Source organism: Monodon monoceros, unplaced genomic scaffold (genome assembly GCF_005190385.1).
Source record: "Monodon monoceros isolate NGI ecotype Baffin Bay Population unplaced genomic scaffold, NGI_Narwhal_1 Super_Scaffold_3, whole genome shotgun sequence".
In the NCBI taxonomy this organism is placed as follows: domain Eukaryota; kingdom Metazoa; phylum Chordata; class Mammalia; order Artiodactyla; family Monodontidae; genus Monodon; species Monodon monoceros.
Window position 1 is genome coordinate 44,005,409 of NW_021703780.1, and position 21,709 is coordinate 44,027,117.

Sequence of the window (21,709 nt, forward strand, 5' to 3'; positions counted from 1 at the left end):
ATTTGCTTTTAAGACAGAGATAAACTTATCTCAGGATCAGAGCTCAGATAAATAAATTTTTATGACTATCATTTTTAGTAAGCTGCATTGTCCTGTGACTTGTAAAAGGACATTTTGAAGTTGGTAAGATGCCACCTACTACCTGGTGCAGTGGTATAGGCTGGCCAAGTGGTCAGAAAGTTAGTTTGGGACTACTTCTACCCAAAGTGATCCTGTGAACATTCTTTACTGCAATGATGTAGCCTTGTACTAAAAATACCACCTCGGCCTTGTTACATATGCTCACTTCAGTGGAACTTCTGTGTACTTGGAAAATCACACCTGCTGTTTGATTTGGTTGATGCAACTATATCCCAATTTAGATAAAATTTGGGTTGTACATATATGATTGATTTGCCTAAAAAGGGATATTTTAGTTAGTAACACAATCTTTCTGGTAGAATAACATTTAAAAAAAATTTATTTATATTTATTTAATATTTATTTATTTATGCATGCATGCATGCTGTGCCAGGTCTTAGTTGTGACATGCGGGATCTTCGTTATGGCATGCAGACTGTTAGTTGCTGCACGCGGGATCTAGTTCCCTGACCAGGGATCAAACCCTGGCCCCCTGCATTGAAAGCGTGGAGTCTTACCCACTAGACCACCAGGGAGGTCCCTAGAAAAACATTTTTTTTTTTTTATAGAAGCCCATATGATTTAAATTTATTTATTTATTTATTTATTTATGGCTGTGTTGGATCTTCGTTTCTGTGCGAGGGCTTTCTCTAGTTGTGGCAAGCGGGGGCCACTCTTCATTGCGGTGCACGGGCCTCTCACTATCGCGGCCTCTCTTGTTGCGGAGCACAGGCTCCAGACGCGCAGGCTCAGTAATTGTGCCTCACTGGCCCAGTTGCTCCGTGGCATGTGGGATCTTCCCAGACCAGGGCTTGAACCCGTGTCCCCTGCATTGGCAGGCAGATTCTCAACCACTGTGCCACCAGGGAAGCCCTAGAAAAACATTTTTAATAGAGTTTATGGGGACTTCCCTGGTGGTCCAGTGGTTGGGAGTCTGCCTTCCAGTGCGGGGGACACGGGTTTGATCCCTGGTCAGGGAGCTAAGATCCCGCATGAGATGGGGCGGCTGGGCCCGTGTGCCGCAACTACTGAGCCCACACACCACAACTAGAGAGCCCGCGTGCCGCAACTGCAGAGCCCATGCGCTCTGGAGCCCACGCACCACAGCTAGAGAGAAGCCCGCATGCCACAGCTAAGACCCAATGCAGTCATAAATAAATAAATAAATAAATAAAAATAGAGTTTATGTTTTAGAAAAGTTTTAGGTTCACAGCAAAAAAAAAAAAGTGGAAGAGATCTCCCCTATACCTCCCCACCCCTCAATAAAGCTTCCCCCATTATCAACTTCCCCCAACATAGTAGTACATTTGGAATAATCAGTGAGCCTGTGGTGACATGTTATTACCCAAAGTCTGTAGTTTGCATTCGGGTTCACTCTTGGTACTGTACATTCTATGGGTTTGGACAAATGTAATAAGGTGTCTACCTTTATAGTGTCGTATAGAATAGATTTCCTACCCTAAAAATCCTCTGTACCCTGCCAATTCATCCCTCCCTCTCCCCTAACCCCTGACAGCCACTGATCTTTTTTTACTGTCACCATAGTTTTGCCTTTTCCAGGATGCCATATAGTTGGAACCATACAGTAAATAGCCTTTTCAGATTGGCTACTTTCATCTAGTAATATGTATTTAGGTATTCCTCCATGTCTTTTCATGGCTTGGTAGCTCATTTCTTTTTAGCACTGAATAATATTCCATCATCTGGATGTATACAGTTTATCCATTAACCTACTAAAGGTGCTTTGTTGCTTATGAATAAAGCTGTTACAAATAAAGTTTATGAATAAAGCTGTTATAAATATCTCAAAACACAGGTTACTTCACTCCTAACTACTGTGTGGTTTATTTGCATGTTGTTTTTCTTAGGAAGAGCATTTCTTCTGCAAAGAAAGAGGGTTTTATTTCTTCCTTGATTTGTGGTTTGGTGTCTGATATTAATTTGGGGAAATTATTGGTCGTTATTGTGTCAAATAGTTCCTCTGTTCCTTTCTCTCTTTCTTCCCCTGGTATTCCCATTATGCATACATCTTTTGTAACAGTTTTTGGATATTCTGGGGTTTTTTTTTTTTTTCAGTCTTTTTTCTCTTTGTCTTCCAGTTTTGGAACTTTCTGTTGACATATTCTCAGGCACGCAGATTCTTTCCTTGGTGGTGTGCAGTCTGCTGGTGAGCCATGAAAGGCACTGTTCATTTCTGTTGTGGTGTTTTTGATCTCTGATTTCTTCCTGGTTCTCTCTTAGGATTTCCATCTCTCTTACATTACACATCTGTTCTTACAGGTTGTCTATTTTTTCCATCAGAGCCCTCAGCATAGTGATCATGGTGGTTTTAAATTCCTGGTCTGATAATTCCAACGTCTTTGCCAGGTCTACCATTCTTTGCTCGCTCTGCCTCTTCAAACTGTGTTTTTTGCCCTTTGGTATCCTTGTAATTTTCTTGTTGAAAGTTGGGCATGCTGTCGTGGGTCAAGGGAACTTTGGTAAACCGGCCTTTAGTGATGAGTGGTAAGGCTGGGGGAGTGGTGGTGCTCTGTGTGCCTGGTCTCAGCCTTGGAGAGCCTGTGCGCCTGGACTGGGAACCCGGTGGTGCTTCTCAGGCCTTCCCCTCACCTGGGAGGGTGGCTGCAGTGGCCTGAAATGGCCTATTTCCCGTCTCCCAGGTCGGTCAGGCTCTCTTGAAGTAGTTTCTCTTGAGACCAGGCATCGTTAAGGACAGAACGCTCTGACATATTTTGAAATGCTTACTTTTCATCTCCCCCTGCTGGAAACAAGGTGGGATTTTTCTCCAGTCGTCACTGTGAGAACCTGGTAGAGCTTCTGAAGGTAAACTCACAAAAAGAGTAAGGTCCCCCTCCTTGACTGGGTCCCTCTGGAGTTTAAGTCTTGTTAATACTTGACAACACTGAGCTTCCAGCACTTGGTCAGTTACAGTTCAGGTTTTCCTCCCCAGCACTGGTCCTGCTGAGGTTTCCACCCTGGGTTTCTGCTCCACTCAGTTGTGATTCTCTGTATCTGCCCCTCTGTCTCTCCCATTTTTGCATCAGTCACTTACACTGTGACCTCACTTCTATGGTGGATCTAAGAGAGGCTGTTAATTTTACAGTTTGTTTCAAGCTTTTTACTTGTTAGGATGGAGTGGTGACTTCTAAGCTCATTCTTTACATGTTGAGCCAGAAAACAGAAGTTAGAGCTATTCTTTTTAATCAATAATTTTTCTTACATAAATACTGTCTAGGAATTGCTGAAAAGCCAGAACCAAGGGGGTTGGTGCTATTAGACTTTTAGGGGGTGGACCAATGGCTTGGCATTACCTTATGGGCTCAGAGCAAAGCAATGCCAAACTTTTCAATATCCAGATGATCATAAAGTAAATAAGGATGATTAATAGGTTATGTAACTTTTTGAAAAACAAAGATGCTGGTGGGTGACTGGCTGTCCTACAAAATACCACAATTTTAAAATATAAAACAAGACAGGTTCTTAGAAATTTGATAATGATAAAAGTAATTAGTTCCTTAATCAACAAGGACCCACTGTATAGCACAGGGAACTGTACTCAATATTCTGTAATAACCTGTGGGGGAAAATCTGCAAAAGAATAGATATATGTATCAATATAAATGAACCACTTTGTTGTACACCTGAAACTAACACAACATTGTAAATCAACTATACTCCAATATAAAATAAAAATTAAATTAAAAAAGTAAATAGTTCTTTTTTTGAATTTTATTTATTTTTTTATACAGCAGGTTCTTATTAGTTATCCATTTTATACATATTAGTGTATATATGTCAGTCCCAATCTCCCAATTCATCACACTCCCCCAGCCTCTTTCCCCCATTGGTGTCCATACTTCTTTAGTACAGTAACTCTTTGGTAAGTGGATATATGTTATTCCAAAGCTAATTTTGTTAACTAGAAGGAATGAAACTTGTTTTTTCAATTATAGGATAACGTTAAGCATAAAGACCATATTGACCATCAGAAGGATAAAGTCGCCTTGACTCTGGCTCGTCTAGCCCGCCATGTTGAAGTGGAGAAACAGCAGAAAGAAGAGAAGAATAGAGCATTCAGGGTATGTGGCTGTTTTAACTGATATTTTACCAGATTATAGAGTTGTTTATAAGAAAGTTAAAGAGGTGCTTGTATAATCAAAAAATGTATAATTGGATCCAAGTTCAGCATGAAGTCTACATAGCTCACTGAGTTTAGTAGTAATTCATGACGGCCTTTTACATTTGTTTTTGTTTGTTGGATTCTGCTCATACATGTATACAGACAAAAAAAGAAAAAATAGAATTAAGTGGACTTTATTTTTGGGAATTAAAAATCATGGGATTCCTTAAGCTGGTGAGCAGTTAAGGGTTTCTAGTTACTTTATCACAGTTTATCAGGGCTTCTGTAGATAGAAGCTGTTGAAAGGTTATTTTCTACTAAGTACAGCCAGACCACTTTCACTTCAGCCTCTCCCTTCAGATTATTGAATTAGTGTGGTAGAAGAGCTACTACGTGGAAAATGAAGCCTAATTTAGACTCTTGCATGATATAAACGTTTTAAAACCTTGACTTGCTTTATTTATTTTTTTTAAGATTTTTTTTTGATGTGGACCATTTTTAAAGTCTTTACTGAATTTGTGATAATATTTCTTCTGTTTTATGTTTTGGTTTTTTGGCCGCGAGGCATGTAGGATCTTAGCTCCTCAATCAGGGATTGAACCCGCACCCCCTGCATTGGAAGGCGAAGTCTTAAACCACTGGACCGCCAGGGAAGTCCCTTGACTGCTTTAGAAGGCACCAAATGAAATTACCTTAAAGAACTTCCCCAATATTGCCAAATGTCTGTTAGGAGTAGAATGTTGGCAAGTTGGGTAAAAAAAAATCCTACTGGGAGTTTAAAAATGGAAATAGAAATCATGGCATAATTTTACCTTGTATGTTTTTGATTCCTTGTTCCATTGCTTATTATAAAGGGATTTATATATTTCTGTTGCCTCTATTTTAGTATCTCCCAATCTAATGTAGAATACATTAGTCTTCTTTAAATTTAGAAGTAGCTTTGTTTGGGGACTTTAACTTTATAATGTAATACCAGTTAAATTAGAGCATAGTATTCTAATTGTATGTTTAAAATGCTTAATACATTAGTGATACTGTTTTTTTTCTATAAATTTATTTTATTTTTGGTTGCTTTGGGTCTTCGTTGCTGCACCCGGGCTTTCTCTACTTGTGGTGAGTGGGGTCTACTCTTTCGTTGCGGTGCGTGAGCTTCTCATTGCGGTGGCTTCTCTTGTTGCGGAACACAGGTTCTAGGCGCACAGGCTTCAGTAGTTGTGGCACACGGGCTCAGTAGTTGTGGCTTGCGGGCTCTAGAGCGCAGGCTCAGTAGTTGTGGAGCACGGGCTTAGTTGCTCTGCGGCATGTGGGATCCTCCTGGACCAGGGCTTGAACCTGTGTCCCCTGCATTGGCAGGTGGATTCTTAACCACTGCGCCACCAGGGAAGCCTAAATTAGTGATACTTTTTAAAAAAACGGGTTCTTTCTTTCCTGGTAGAGACACTGTTCAATTTTTTTAAAAAAATTTTTACTGGAGTGTAGTTGATTTACGGTGTTAGTTTCGTTATGATCAAATCTTTTTTTTTTTTTTGAGCAAAATTGCTTTACAATGTGTTAATTTCTGCTGTACGATGAAGTGAATCAGCTATGTGTATACCTGTTTCCCCTCCCTCTCGGACCTCCCTCCCACCCACCCATTTAGGTCATCACAGAGCACCAAGAGGAGCTCCCTGTGCTATACAGCAGGTTCCCACTAGCTATGTATTTTACACATGGTAGTATATTTATGTCAAACCTAATCTCTCAATTCGTCCCACCCTCCTGTTCCCCTCACTGTGTCCACAAGTCCGTTCTCTACATCTCTATTCCTGCCCTAAAAATAGGTTCCTCTGTACCATTTTTAGATTCCACGTAATATGTGTTAATATATGGTATTTGTTTTTCTCTTTCTGGCTTACTTCACTCTGTATGACAGACTCTAGGTCCATCCACATCTCTAAAAATGACTCAATTTTGTTCCTTTTTATGGCTGAGTACTATTCCATCGTATATGCATACCACAACTTCTTTATCCATTCATCTGTCATTGGACATTTAGGTTGTTTCCATGTTCTGACGATTGTAAATAGTGCTGCAATGAACATTGGAGTACCTGTGTCTTTTTGAATTATGATTTTCTCAGGGTATATGCCCAGTAGTGGGATTGCTGGGTCATATGGTAATTCTATTTTTAGTTTTTTTACAGAACCTCCATGCTATTCTCCATAGTGGCTGTATAAATTTACATTCCCACCAACAGTGCAAAAAGGTTCACTTTTCTACACACCCTCTCCAACATTTATTGTTTGTAGATTTTTTGATGTTGGCCGTTCTGACCCTTATGAGGTGATACCTCATTGTAGTTTTGATTTGCATTTCTCTAATAATTAGTGATGTTGAGCATCTATTCATGTGCCTCTTTGCCATCTGTATGTCTTTGGTGAAATGTGTATTTAGGTATTCTGCCCATTTTTTGATTGGGTTGTTTGCTTTTTTAATATTGAGCTGCATGAGCTGTTTATATATTTTGGAGATTAATCCTTTGTCCGTTGCTTCATTTGCAAATATTTTCTCCCATTCTGAGGGTTGTCTTTTCGTCTTGTTTTTGGTTTCCTTTGCTGTGCAGGAAGTTTAATTAGGTCCCATTTGTTTATTTTTGTTTTTATTTTCATTACTCTAGGAGGTGGGTCAAAAAAGATCTTGCTGTGGTTTATGTCAAAGAGTGTTTTTCGTATGTTTTTCTCTAAGAGTTTTATAGTGTCTGGTCTTACATTTAGGTATTTAATCCATTTTGAGTTTATTTTTGTATATGGTGTTCGGTATTGTTCTAATTTCATTCTTTTACATGTAGCTGTCCAGTTTTCCCAGCCCCACTTATTGAAGAGGCTGTCTTTTCGCCATTGTATTGTTCTTGCCTCCTTTGTCATAAATTAGGTGACCATATTGTGCATGGGTTTATCTCTGGGCTTTCTATCCTGTTCCATTGATCTGTATTTCTGTTTTTTTGCCAGTACCATAATGTCTTGATTACTGTAGCTTTGTAGTATAGTTTGAAGTCGGGGAGCCTGATTCCTCTAGCCCTGTTTTTCTTTCTCAAGATTGCTTTGGCTATTTGGGGTCTTTTGTGTTTCCATACGAATTGTAAAATATTTTGTTCTAATTCTTTGAAGAATGCCATTGGTAGGTAGTTTGCACTGAATCCAGTTGGGATTGCACTGAATCTGTAGATTGCTAAGGGTAGTATAGTCATTTTCACAATATTGATTCTTCCAATCCAAGAACATGGTATATTTCTCCATCTGTTTATGTCATCTTTGATTTCTTTCATCAGTGTTTTATAGTTTTCTGAGTATAGGTCTTTTGCCTCCGTAGGTAAGTTTATTCTTAGGTATTTTATTCTTTTTGTTGCTATGGTAAATGGGATTGTTTCCTTAATTTCTCTTTCTGATTTTTTGTTAGCGTATAGTAATGCAAGAGATTTTTGTGCATTAATTTTGTATCCTGCAACCTTACCAAATTCATTGATTAGTTCTAGTAATTTTCTGGTGGCATCTTTAGGATTTTCTATGTATAGTATCATGTCATTTGTAAACAGTGACAGTTTTACTTCTTTTTTTCAATTTGTTTTCCTTTTATTTCTTTTCCTTCTCTTATTGCCATGGCTAGGAATTCCAAAACTATGTTGAATAGAGTGGCAAGAGTGGACATCCTTGTCTTGTTCCTGATCTTAGTGGAAATGCTTTCAGTTTTTCACCATTGAGAATGATGTTTGCTGTGGGTCTGTCATATATGGCCTTAATTATGTTGGGGTAGGTTCCCTCTATGCCCATTTTCTGGAGAGTTTTTATCATAAATTGGTGTTGAATTTTGTCAAAAGCTTTTTCTGCATCTGTTGAGATGATCATATGGTTTTTATTCCTTAATTTGTTAATATGGTGTATCACATTGATTGATTTGCATATATCGACGAATCCTTGCATTCCTGGGATAAATCCTACTTGATCATGGTGCATGATCCTTTTAATGTGCTGTTGGATTCTGTTTGTAGTATTTTGTTGGGGATTTTTGCATCTATGTTCATCAGTGAAATTGGTCTGTAATTTTCTTTTTTTGTGACATCTTTGTCTGGTTTTGGTATCAGGGTGATGGTGGCCTCGTAGAACGAATTTGGGAGTGTTTGTTCCTCTGCGGTTTTTTGGAAGAGTTTGAGAAGGATCGGTGTTAGCTCTTTGCTAAATATTTGATAGAATTTGCCTGTGAAGCCATCTGGTCCTGGACCTTCGTTTGTTGGAAGATTTTTTTTTTTTGCGGTACGCGGGCCTCTCACTGCTGTGGCCTCTCCTGTTGCGGAGCACAGGCCCTGGACGCACAGGCTCAGCGGCCATGGCTCACGGGCCCAGCGGCTCTGCGGCATGTGGGATCTTCCCGGACCGGGGCACAAACCCGTGTCCCCTGCATCAGCAGGCAGACTCCCAACCACTGCGCCACCAGGGATGCCCTGTTGGAAGATTTTTAATTACAGTTTCAATTTCATTCCTTGTGATAGGTCTGTTTATATTTTCTAATGCTTCCTGGTTCAATCTTGGAAAATTGTACCTTTCCAAGAATTTGTCCATTTTTCATGGTTGTCCATTTTATTGGCATATAGTTGTTTGTACTAGTCTCTTATAATCCTTTGTATTTCTGCGGTGTCAGTTGTGATTTCTCCTCTTTTGTTTCTAATTTTATTGATTTGTGTCCTCCCCCCCCCCTTTTTTTTTTGATGAGTCTGGGTAAAGTTTTATCAATTTTGTTTATCTTCTCAAAGAACCAACTTTTAGTTTTGTTATTCTTTGCTACTGTTTTCTTCATTTCTCTTTCATTTATTTCTGCTCTGATCTTCATGATTTCTTTCCTTCTACTGATTTTGGGTTTTCTTCATTCTTCTTTCTTTAGTTGCTTTAGGTGTAGGGTTAGATCGTTTGAGATTTTTCTTCTTTCTTGAGGTGAGCTTGAATTGCTATAATTTCCCTTGTAGAACTGCTTTTGCTGCATCCCATAGATTTTGGGCCTCTGAATCTGAACTACTGGGCTAACAGAGGACCTCAGACCCCAGGGAATATTTATCAGAGTGAGGTCTCCCAGAGGTCCTCATCTCAGCACGAAGACCCAGTTCTACCCAACAGCCTGCAAACTCCAGTGCTGGAAGCCTCAGGCCAAACAACTAGTAAGACAGGAACACACTCCCACCATCAAAAAAAAAAAAAAAAAAAGAGAGAGATGACAAAAGCATGTGTCACACATTAAAGAGCAAGTAAAAACCTGCAAGACCAAATAACTGTAGAGGAAATAGGCAACCTACCTGAAAAAGAACTCAGTGTAATGATAGTAATAGTAAAGATTATCCAGAATCTTGGAAATAGAATGGAGGCACGGATTGAGAAAATGCAAGAAATGTTTAACAAAGATCTAGAAGAACTAAAGAACAAACAAACAGAGATGAACAACACAATAACTGAAATGAAAAATACGTAGAAGGAATCAATAACAGAATAACTGAGGCAGAAGAACGAATAAGTGAGCTGGAAGGTAGAATGGTGCAAATAACTGCCAAGGAGCAGAAGAAAACAAAAAGAATGAAAAGAATTGAAGACAATCTCAGAGAGACCTCTGGGACAACACTAAACACACCAACATTCAGATTATAGGGGTCCCAGAAGAAGAAGAGAAAAAGAAAGGGTCTGAGAAAATATTCAGAGATTATAGTGAAAAAATTCCCTAAACATGGGAAAGGAAATAGTCACCCAAGTCCAGGAAGTGCAGAGTCCCATACAGAGTAAACCCTAGGAGAAACGCACCAAGACACATATTAATCAAACTAACAAAAATTAAATTCAAAGAAAAAATATTAAAAGCAGCAAGGGAAAAGCAAAGAATAACATACAAAGGAATCCCCATAAGAATATCAGCTGATTTTTCAGCAGAAACTCTGCAGGCCAGAAGGGAGTGGCAGGATATACTTGAAGTGATGAAAGAAAAAGACCTACAACCAAGATTACTTTACCAGCAAGGATATCATTCAGATCCAATAGAGAAATCAAAAGCTTTACAGACAAGCAAAAGGAAGAGAATTCAGCACCACCAAACCAGCTTTACAACAAGTGCCAAAGGAACTTCTGTAGGCAGGAAGCACAAGAGAAGAAAAAGACCCACAAAACCAAACCCAAAACAATTAAGAAAATGGTAATAGGAATATACATATCGATAATAACCTTGAATGTAAATGGATTAAATGCTCCCACCAAAAGACACAGACTGGCTGAATGTATACAAAAACAAGACCCATATATATGCTGTCTGCAAGAGACCCACTTCAGACCTAGGAACATATACAGACTGAAAGTGAAGGAGTGGAAAAAGATATTCCACGCAAATGGAAATCAAAAGAAAGCTGGAGTAGCAATACTCGTATCAGATAAAGTAGACTTTAAAATAAAGACTGTTACAAGAGATAAGGAAGAACACTACATAATGATCACGGGATCAGTCCAAGAAGAAGATATAACAATTATCAATATTTATGCACCCAACATAGGAGCACCTCAATACATAAGGCAAACGCTAACAGCCATAAAAGGGGAAATCAACAGTAACACAATAATAGTAGGGGACTTTAACACCCCACTTACACCAATGGACAGATCATCCAAACAGGAAATAAATAAGGAAACACAAGCTTTAAATGACACAGTAGACAAGATAGATTCAATTGTTATTTATAGGACATTCCATCTGAAAGTGGTGGAATACACTTGCTTCTCAAGTGCACACAGAACATTCTCCAGGATAGATAACATCTTAGGTCACAAATCAAGCCTTGGAAAATTTAAGAAAGTTGAAATTGTATCAAGCATCTTTTCTGACCACAACGCTATGAGATTGGAAATTAATTACAGAAAAATAAACTGTAAAAAAACACAAATACATAGAGGCCAAACATTGCACTACTAAATAACCAAGAGATCACTGAAGAAATCAAAGAAGAAATAAAAAAAATACATAGAAACAGATGACAACAAAAACACTATTCAATTTTAAGGAAGATCCTTTCCCCAGACTATGTTAAGTGTGTTATTTATGGGTCATGGGCAAAGTCTCTTTGAGAGAGGAGTGGTTTGCAAGTTGTCCCCCTTTTCTGCCCATTTCCTCAGTATGCTAACTTCTTTTCCCAGATCAGATGTTACAGATGTGTTAACACCACATAGGTAATAAAGCATTTGAGATGAGTTCAGAATCTGTTAGTCACTATGACAAGTAGGGTTTTTCTCAAGGGTAGTTTCAGCTTTTACCCATGTAAATGTTCATTCATTGTATTAAAGACTTTAGCATTTGAGAAAGTTTTTTTAAACTTTGAAATTCTTGTTTATCAATTGTAAAGAATAAATTTATCTAGATTTCATTCTTTCCTAAGAAAGAAACTGACTCACACAGATACTTTAGCTCATTTTTTGCTATTCATTCATGACTTTTTTTTCTTGTTTGATTCTCCTTATGTATAACTTGTTTTTTAAAACTAGATGACAGAAAACAATAAGAAAACAAAACTACCCGAAAGGAAGATAATGAAACTAAAGTAAAACTAATTCTTGCAGAATTTTAGTAGGTGTTAACTGTGACTAAAAATATGGTAGAAAACGTTTTCCAGCTCTTCTAGGCCTTTGTGAATTGTTGGTGTCTCACTGTTAAAGTGGATTGTCCATCTTTTGTGATGGAAAGGTTTTAAAGAAAATTTGTTAAAATCTTCACTGGATAAATCACTTTCAGAGATAATGTGTTGTGCTTGACTAGTTGATCAGTTACCAGCTTTGCTTGTTGATATTCCAGGAGTTAAGATGACTTGCATGAAGGGATGTACCCCTAACGTGTGTGGAAATAGCTGGGTGACAGGAAAAGGGTGACTAATTTGGGGGTGATTTTAGCCAGCAAATGTTTTTTGAGCATTGACTATGTATGGCCACGGAGTTCAAATTCTATTGTAAGAAATGCCAGAGAACTTTCTTTTTAAAAAGCCTGCTTATTTTTAATTACTGACAGTAGTTTAAAATAAGTAGGCTATTGGCTGGCATATAGTAATATTTAATCTCAATTATATTTATTTAATTTAAGGTGTTTTTTTTTAAAGATTTTTGTAAGGAACTCTTCTGATAGATGGTTTAACTTTGTACGTAAGAAAATGTCTTTATAGTCTACCAGAGGCTTGCCATGTTACTTTCTTTGGATAAACTAATTTTGTTTCCCATGGCATGTTATCCAGAGCACTGATCCTATAGGATACACTTTGAGAAAAAAAAAAGTAATTTGGTGACTTATCAAGTTGGGATACTGTGTATTCACTGTAAGGAAAATCACATGTGTGTTAGCACTTCAAAGTTTTAGAAGTCCTACACAGAAGGGACCTTTTGAACTCTGTTTTGAAACCAATGGTTCTATACTTAATTTGATTACAGAGAATTTTAAAAAATGTATATAATGCATATTAACATCTTTGGAAAATTAGTATTCTATGGCCATACTTAGAACAAAGTTGTGTAGATTTTTTTCAGAGTAAAATCTTGAATCTCCCTGTCCCCCTACTTACCCTTGCTGATAGAAGATCCTGTTATAGTGATAAGCAGGTCATTCAATATTCTGGTCTATTTCTTGCAAATCCAGCATTTGTGGATTTGTGATTTCTTTTTAACAACCTTTTTGAGACACAGTATGTTGTACAGTAAGTCCCCTACTTATGAACGAGTTCCATTCTGAGAGCGTGTTCATAAGTCCAATTTGTTTGTAAGTCCAACAAAGTTAGCCTACATACCCAACTAACACAATCGGCTATATAGTACTGTACTGTAATAGGTTTATAATACTTTTCACACAAATAATATGTAAGAAACAAACAAACACAAAATATAAAGAAAACATTTAAAATCTTACAGTACAGCACCTTGAAAAGTACAACAGCTGGCATACAGGGGCTGGCATCGAGTGAACAGGCAAGAAGAGTTACTGACTGGAGGAGATCCTGGGCTTGAATACAGATACTGTACTACCGTACTGTATACAATACTGTACAGTAAAGTACACAAAATCACAACCAGTTGTAGAGTATGCACGCATGTGACAATGTACGCCAGACACGGGAACTAACTTACTTGACTGAACATGCAAACACACATTCGTATCTTTGAAAGCTCTCATCTTGAAGGTTCGTGTGTAGGGGACTTACTGTACTGGTTAAGTGAATGGATTCTAGAATCAGGTTGGAGAACGAGAGTTTAAATCCTGGCATTGTTATTTATCCTTGTGCAATTTACTTGACCTTCATGTGCCTGTTTTCCCATCATAAAATGGGAACAATAATAGTACCAATCTCATAGAGTTATTGTGAGAATTAGATCTAAGATGCTTTTAGACAATGCCTGGCACGTGGTAAGTGGTTAATAAGTGTTACTCGTTAAATACAGCATGATTAGAGTATGCAAATAGCTTTATCAATAACGTAACTAGAAAGATTTAGAGACTGTAACAGTCTAAAGCATCTAGTTTAGTGGTTGGCACTGGCCCACTGCCTGTTTTTATAAATAAAATTTTATTGGAACATAGCCATGCCCATTTGTTTACATATTATCTATGGCTGCTTTCATGCTGCAGCAGCAGAGTTGAGTAGTTGCAAAAGAGACTATATGGGCTGCAAAGCCTAAAATATTTACACTGTGGTCTTATATGGAAAAAGTTTGCCAGCCTTTGATCTAGATGCAATAGATGCTTTATGCTGGCACATTTTAAGTACTAATGTGTGTCTGCTCTTATACTATTCACTGAACAAATATTTAATAGGCTTCTGTATACTTCAGACTATATATGGAAAATCTGAAGGAAAATGTATAAAAGGTTAAAGATGAAAATAATCATTCATATTTCCATTCCAGAGGTAGCCATTGACGTTTATCATATTTATTTTCTGCCTTTTCCCTCTCTGCAGATAGAGTTACATATAGCTTGAAATAATCTTTGTTTATATTTGGCCTTATTTGTTTAATACTATTTGGTGACCCACTTGATATCAAAAGTATATTTCTGCTTCAATGAAAAAGTTTTGTTAGTGTTTCTAATGACTTTCATGAAATGTACACACCATAATTTACTTAAATGGTACCCTATTGTTGGAGATTAATTTGTTGCAAACTTTGTGCAAATGTAGATGACATTGGGATCAACATCTTAGAGCATGAACCTTTGGTTTGACTTACCTCTTTAAGATAGAGTTCTAGGTGTGGAGTTACAGGGATAAAGGATGATCAATATTTTCTGATCGCTGTTGTGACAAAATAATTTTCTTAAGGAAACCGGATTAGTAACCGTAGGTTAATTGAGTTTTTTCTTAATATCTTTAGGAAAAAGTAGATTTTCAACATGCTCATGGGTTACAAGAATTGGAATTTATTCGAGGACATTCTGATACAGAAGCAGCGAGACTGTGTGTGGACCAATGGTTAAAAATGCCAGGTAGGTATTCTTTAGAGATCAGAGTGGAACATAAGATTACCAAGCTTCCCTAAAGCCTTAAAACATTGTGTCTGTTTTATTCAGTTGCTAATAAGTACATAAAGTATTGAAATTTAGTTCAGTAATACTTAACTACTTTACCAATTGTCTTCCTACTTTGGCAAAAGTGTATTTTGAGTATAAGTAATCCTTGAGCTGATCATTTATTCATTCATATGTCTCCTAGTTATTACCCTCTATGGGAGGGCGTGTAACAGGTTACTTGAGGTCAGGCTTCTCTAAGGAAGTGGAATTTAAGCTGAGATGGAAAGGATTAGCATTTACTTTTTTATTTGTCAGTGCAGCCTGTGTAGATATTTTGTTAAGGAAATGTCCATGTGAGAGGCTTATCAAAAGCAGTGGGTAGCTTCTTCATTGCTAACTCTTTGCAGACCTGAAATTCCTGGAAGAATCACTGTGCAGTGTTTTCCTCCTACCAGATAATTTGGTAGAATTTTTAAGAGCCACCATGGCAACTTTTCTAGCTTGTCTTGTAGAAGACCCACTGAGCCCTTAAAGGCTTGGGATATCCACAGAAACCTTAGCTGTGGATTCAATCCAGCAGAAAGTTTAATTACAAAAAGTCTTAGAAATATCTATGTATGCAGTGCTCAACTTTGAACCTAGGTATCTTATTCTGTAGTTTTCAGAGGGCTTTTCTTTGAATAGAATCAAATTGCAACTTTTAAAATAATTCCAATAATTTGTAGATATTTTAACACCTGGCCACTCCCTGAAACTGTATTTTCTTCTTATCTCCCAATGTGTTTGTGCCTGGCAAACTCCCACCTTGCCCCATCCTCCTTTTTAAATACCCTTTCCTCTTTTTTTCTTCTTAGTTGCCTGTGGGGTTAGCCCTACAGATAACATTCAATACTAGAGGTTGCTAGGTTTATTTAGTCTGCATAAGTTTGGTTGTTCAGCTGTCTTTGATCCCACAGTGCTTTACTCATTTCTCTCAAATAGTTTCTACCCTGTTATGTTGCATTGATAAGTTTACGTGTGTGTGTCTTTTACCAGATTTATATGCTCCGTGGGGACAGAGACTAAGGCTTATTAATCCGTTTTAGTGTCAGTGCCTAAAAAGAAGGCTCAGCATAGAGATGTCCAATAAGTGTTGGTTGAATATCATACAAGAGTGGGCTGTAGGATTTGCATATGAACACAGAAAAGAAGCCTAGAACTCGGGTACCAAATGTGACTGTCATTCAACTAAAGAAAAGAATTGTTTGGCATTCCAGACCTACTTTAGAAAAAATACTTAGAAATTATGGTCCTTAGCTGCATCAGAATCACCTGGGAGTCTTAAATACACGTATCTGGGCCTCACCACTAGAGATAATTCTAGGGCATCTGTAGATTTGGGAAGATTCCTATGTGATTTTGATAGGAAAATGGGCTAGAACTACAAGGCTCAATCTACAAGATCTCTTGTAAAAATCGTTCATCTCATATGAATCTAACACTTTCAAGTCTTGTCTAGAATGATTGCTGGGCCAGTAATATGTCCCTTTAGGCCTAATCCCTGGCCTCCAGATTGTCAGAATATTTTAATTCATTGTAAATTGAATTCATGAGCATCTGTTTATATATTTCTGGGAAGAAATGAGTCACTTAGCTGTGTCTTTAGGATTCTTTGCAAAATGTGATATTGTATCAGTATATCACTTCAGGTGACACCTGGTTCATTGGTGGCTGATAAGCTTGTGCCTTGAGTTAAGGTCTTTAGTTATGCTCTTTTTATGTGATTGTTTTATCTTTTTACTTGGTCCCTGCCACTCCGTAACACTGAAGTCTGGGGTCTTTTGCTAGCACAGCTGCCTTAGCATTGGGCTATACTTGGTGTGGTGCAGTTCCATACATGGGCTTCAGAGAATGCTGAGATCTTTGAGGAGAGGAGAGCTGGGGAGAATAGAGATGGCATTGTTCTCGTCAATTATAAAAAGTGAGATTCTACTTCTCAATAGCATTAAGGGACTTGTTCAATCTGTTCCCAAGTATCCAACCATTATAATTCAGTTCTTTGATTAGAAGTAGTTTGAGTACTTTATAATTACTCAAACTGGAAATCCATCTTTTATTTTTTATAGACTTTTATAGTTAGGCCAGTTTCCACACATTTGATTACTTAGTAATTTAAAAACAACACTGTACTATTTAAGGGAAAGAGCTGTTTAAATCTCTCTGTATTTTGCCTTTCCATAGATAAAGCTTATTTTCTTTCTGGCTTGTTTTCTCCACTTTGATTTTTATCCAGAACCTCTGTTTGGTTAAATAAAGGTTTTAATAGGCAACACCTGGAATGTGGATGGACAGGAAATAAAAATTATTATAATTCTGACTGCATTAAAAAATTAAAGATAAAAAAGTATATTGTTGTTAATGCCTCTTTTAATATGATTAATGCTATGTTAGTCGTTGTTTATTGGTAAAACACATTTATAAGCATTTTGGCAGCATTTAATAGAGGCATTTCCCCCATAAACAGCAGAAAAGCATGGAAACCTTCAACATATATAACCATTTGGGGATCTTAACTAGATGATGTTAAAGGAATAACATTTATTCTAGTTAAATGCTTAGGGGCTTCGTAGAAGTTGCCATAAAGATAAATACACAGCTTTTTGTTGTATGAAATATTTAAGGTATTTGAGTGAAACAATTTATAAGAAATAATAATAAAAGATAATAATCAAACTATCTAGAGTATATATTAGAATCCTCCTGGCAGTTTTTACAATTCTTTGTTTATACAGCATAACTCTAAATTTTTCATTGTGTAACATGTATTGGGAGTTTGCCTGGGAAGAAAATTTGGCTAAGTCTAGAAAGTTATGTGACTGTTAAGACCAAGATTATAAAGAAAGAAAAGGGATGAAGAATGGACCAGGATAAAGGGATAATTAAGGCATTCTCCTTGTCTCTCTGTCCTCTTCACTCCTTCCCACCCTCCCAGTTACATTGTTTGACATAATATTCATAGAACCCAGATCCTCTATAATATAACTAAACCTTACGATGTGTTTAAGGTAGTTAAAAGAGAAAATAAGAATTAGAAGAAAAAATCTTTGCCAACTTGCATAAATGAAAAGAAGGGAGGCAGGAATAGGGGTTCTGTAGAGCAACTGGTTTTCTAATATATTCCATCTTTGATGTTTCCTGGCTGTTGAACTTAAGGGAACAGTTTTTTTCCTCAGATAATGTTACTTGGGGATGTTAACGGCTTCCCTTGTCCCAAATAGCTATTTACTTGTAGGTTGTTGTACCTTTTATAAGAAAGTTTGTAAACACCTAATTACAAGTAGGATCACCCAGTTGATGCTGCACATGTTTTTCATTGTTTTTTCATGATTCTGATTACCAGTCCAAAGGACAAGTATCTGAAATAGAAACTTAAGAATTTATATTCCAATGATGCAGGACTCAAAACAGGCACAATTAATTCTGGAACAAAAGGTTCGTTCCGAAGAGGAGGCCAAATACGAGTGTCTGGGAAGCCAATTTCATGTCCCATAATGCACTGTAACAAGCAGTTCGATAATGGGCACCTTCTCTTAGGACATTTGAAAAGGTAAGTGTGATATTCAGAATAGTGGATGCTGAAGATGAAATGAAAGCGTGATGCACCTCTGCCATTGTGATTATAGCTTTATATTCCAAACTCATTGTTCTGTGCTATTATGATATAATTTTTTCTAATGTACATTTCTTAGGCTTCCTAGAATGCTTGAAATCAGATTATTTTAGTGATATTCAATCCTAATATGTCTCATAAAATTCTGACCAGACTTTTTGCATTGATATGCATTTGGATCAGTTTTAGAGAAATGCAGTCCATTAGAAAATCCAGCATTTAGCAAATTTGAAGAGACACAAAGCACTTAACAGATATTTGGGCTAGCCTAAAGAAAGCTAGTATGGCATTACAAAATAAATGCTAAAGGCAAACCAAATGTACCAAAGTTAACAATAAATATTCTATTTATGAAATCCATCTTATTAATTTACTGAATTTTTGAATAGTAGAGCTTGAGAAAGTAAATATCAAGGGAAGGCAATATTAAAAGCATTAAATAGTCTTATCTTCAGTCTCCCCTTCTCATAGTTTAAAGATGGGAATTGAGAGTTTGGACCTCTAAGCCTTCTCTTTTCCAGATGTCTCACCCTACTTACGCCTTACCTTACTCTTAGAGCCTTCTGGAGGGGCTTCAGCATTCTACAGATAACTGTATTCTAAGTATTTTTAAAAAGTCTCTGAGGCAGTTTTAAATGACACAAATTTGTTAAATTGTTAAAATGACATTTTAAAAGGATTAAAAGCCATTTTTAGGAAATAGGTATGAGCCAGAAATCTTGACATGAGATTATTATTCCAGTGGTTCATTTACAATTATTTGTGAGTTTTATGGTAAATAAAGCAGGAAGGAACAGATGATGGCTGTACAGTTTTCAAAATGGAAGTTTACCAGTTTGGCAAGACATGCTTAAATCCATTTTATTGGATCTTGAGTACTTTTATGAAACGTAAAGCTGTTGGTCACTGTTTGAAGAGATTGCATGGCATATGGGAACCACTTGATATTTCTTGAATATAAAGAACCTTAATATTTCAGTAGAAAAAGTGTAAAGTCCTGAATGTGTGTGTGTGTGTGTGTGTGTGTGTGTGTGTCTAGCTTAACAAATGAAGCAACATAGTTCTGCCCCTAGAATGTCAGATTTTCTAATGTTACCTCTCTTTTGCTGAGTAGGTTTGATCACTCTCCATGTGATCCAACAATTACACTGCATGGACCTTTCATCAGTTCTTTTGCTTGTGTAGTATGTTATAAAAATTTTGTTACTCAACAACAATATAGGGATCACCTTTTTGCTAAGGTAAGAGCATATCCTAAGCTAAGAGTAGGTATTCTTTTTCTAGAGAACCGTGGAATGGGATATAGGTGTTTTCTTGCTGTTCTTAAGGTTGCATTCAACAATGATGCACATAAAGATCAAAATTATGATTGTCTATGGGGAATAAAATTACTTGGAACATTAAGTTATCGTGGGCAGGTAACCCTGATAGCTGAAAGCCAGCAGTCTTAAAGAATATCATTTTTATGGAGTTGCTCTATGAAAATAACTTACTTTGTTCAAGATGTTCTGTGAGTTAGTCACATGATAACCAGAACATTATTCTTAAGTGTGCTGCCGTTCACTGCTGGTTGAATTGTTGGAACCACGTAGTAAATGATTCCTTTATTAATGCTGGTATTAAGAAATAGATCTGGTATTTAAAAGGCTGGTATTTAACACTCGCATTAAGTGTTAAATCTCAAGGGATATAAGATTGATTCATGATATTAGCAAATTCAATGTAATGAGGAACTCTGTAATAAGTGTTTCCCACACTTGATATTAGATATCTCACTAGTTAAAATTACAAAATGTTAATTGTGCAATATGTTCACTGTGGAAAAACTTTAAAATACTAACAAAAGGAAAATAAGAAATCACTTTTTAAAAAAATTTATTGAAGTATAGTTGATTTACAATGTTGTGTTAATTTCTGCTGTACAGCAAAGTGATTTAGTTATATATATTCTTTTTTATATTCTTTTCCATTGTGGTTTATCATAGGATACTGAATATAGTTCCCTGTGCTATACAATAGGACCTTGTTGTTTATCCATCCTACATATAATAGTTTGCCTCTGCTAACCCCAAACTCCCAGTCCTTTCCTCCTCCATTTCCCCTCCCCCCTGGCAACCACAAGTCTACTGTCTGTGTCTGTGATTCTGTTTCTGTTTTGTAGATGTGTTCATTTGTGTTGTATTTTAGATTCCACATATAAGTGATATCATATGGTATTTTTCTTTCTTTTAAGAAATCGCTCTTAATTTCACTTATAGAGATAAGCATTGTTAACATTTTTATGTATATATTTCTGCTTCTCCCTATGTAAATATTTTTACATAGGATAAAGTATGTAAATTTTTTCGTAATTAAGAAAAGCAGTGTGTTGTAAACATAAATGTTTAAATATATGTTGAATCAGTATGTACATTTAAAATCAATGAATGGCATTCTGTATGAATATATTATAGTTCATTTAATTTTCTATTAGATGTATTAATTGTTTACATTTTTCTGTTATTAAAAACAATAACACATTAAATATCCTTGTAGCTAAAAACCTGTGAGATCCATACATGATGTATTTGCTGAGTAAATATTAGGTTTTGAAGTAGTAAAATGCTAATGTCCAGAGAGAACTAGGGTTTTTCTTTAAACCATGTTTTCAGAATTTGCTAATCTCTAGCCCTATACTTGAAAATTCATGTGGGTAGTAACTTGGATTCTGTAGAGGTTCACACAGAAAATGAAGACTTGCACTCCCAGGTGTCTCTGGTTGAGTTCTGTGGTTGACTGACCCCTGTTCTGGTGCTGGAGAGTGTTCCCAGGATAGATGCGCCTATTGACGCTGAGTTCGTTGTATAGTTAGTCATTAGTTTTGGGGAGCCTGTGTCTTGTTCAACCCTGATGAGTCACCGTAGTACGAGAGGAACCCATGTGCTCTAGAATGAATAAGCTGCAATGGTACATCATCAGGTGAAATAGGAGTTCAGAGGAAGGGGAGAGGAGTAGCAGAAGAAGCTGACAGAGCACTGCAGAGGAGAAGTGGTCCTCCAGGCTTGGATTTGGATAGATGGAAAGGACAAGTGGTGTAATCACAGGAAGGTTTGAACAAGAGCCTACACAGAGTAGCAAATATGGGAATAGGTAGCGTGCAGAGAGCAGGTGACATAGCAGGCCTGAGACTTCTGTCCTTAGACGGACTTGCTTGCAAGGTTGGCACTGGGCTGTTTTCTAGGAACTTAGATTTGGTGGGTCCCTACGAATCTCTGATGAGTGGCCCTTTGTGCGTGAACTGTTGGTGCAGA

The 21,709-nt window shown here is 37.0% G+C and overlaps 1 protein-coding gene across 2 annotated transcripts in view; it reads left to right on the forward strand.

Annotated features, from left to right (window-relative positions):
- Positions 1–21,709, forward strand: part of ZNF451 (zinc finger protein 451) — an 86,778-nt gene that overhangs the window by 23,242 nt on the left and 41,827 nt on the right. The window contains exons 4-7 of one of the 2 annotated variants that reach the window (XM_029242439.1): positions 4,074–4,199; positions 14,635–14,746; positions 18,206–18,356; positions 19,534–19,660. In XM_029242439.1, coding sequence (XP_029098272.1) covers positions 4,074–4,199; positions 14,635–14,746; positions 18,206–18,356; positions 19,534–19,660 — 516 coding nt within the window. Of the gene's footprint in view, positions 1–4,073; positions 4,200–14,634; positions 14,747–18,205; positions 18,357–19,533; positions 19,661–21,709 lie in introns of those variants that run through there. The other variant, XR_003796640.1, reaches the window with a different exon arrangement.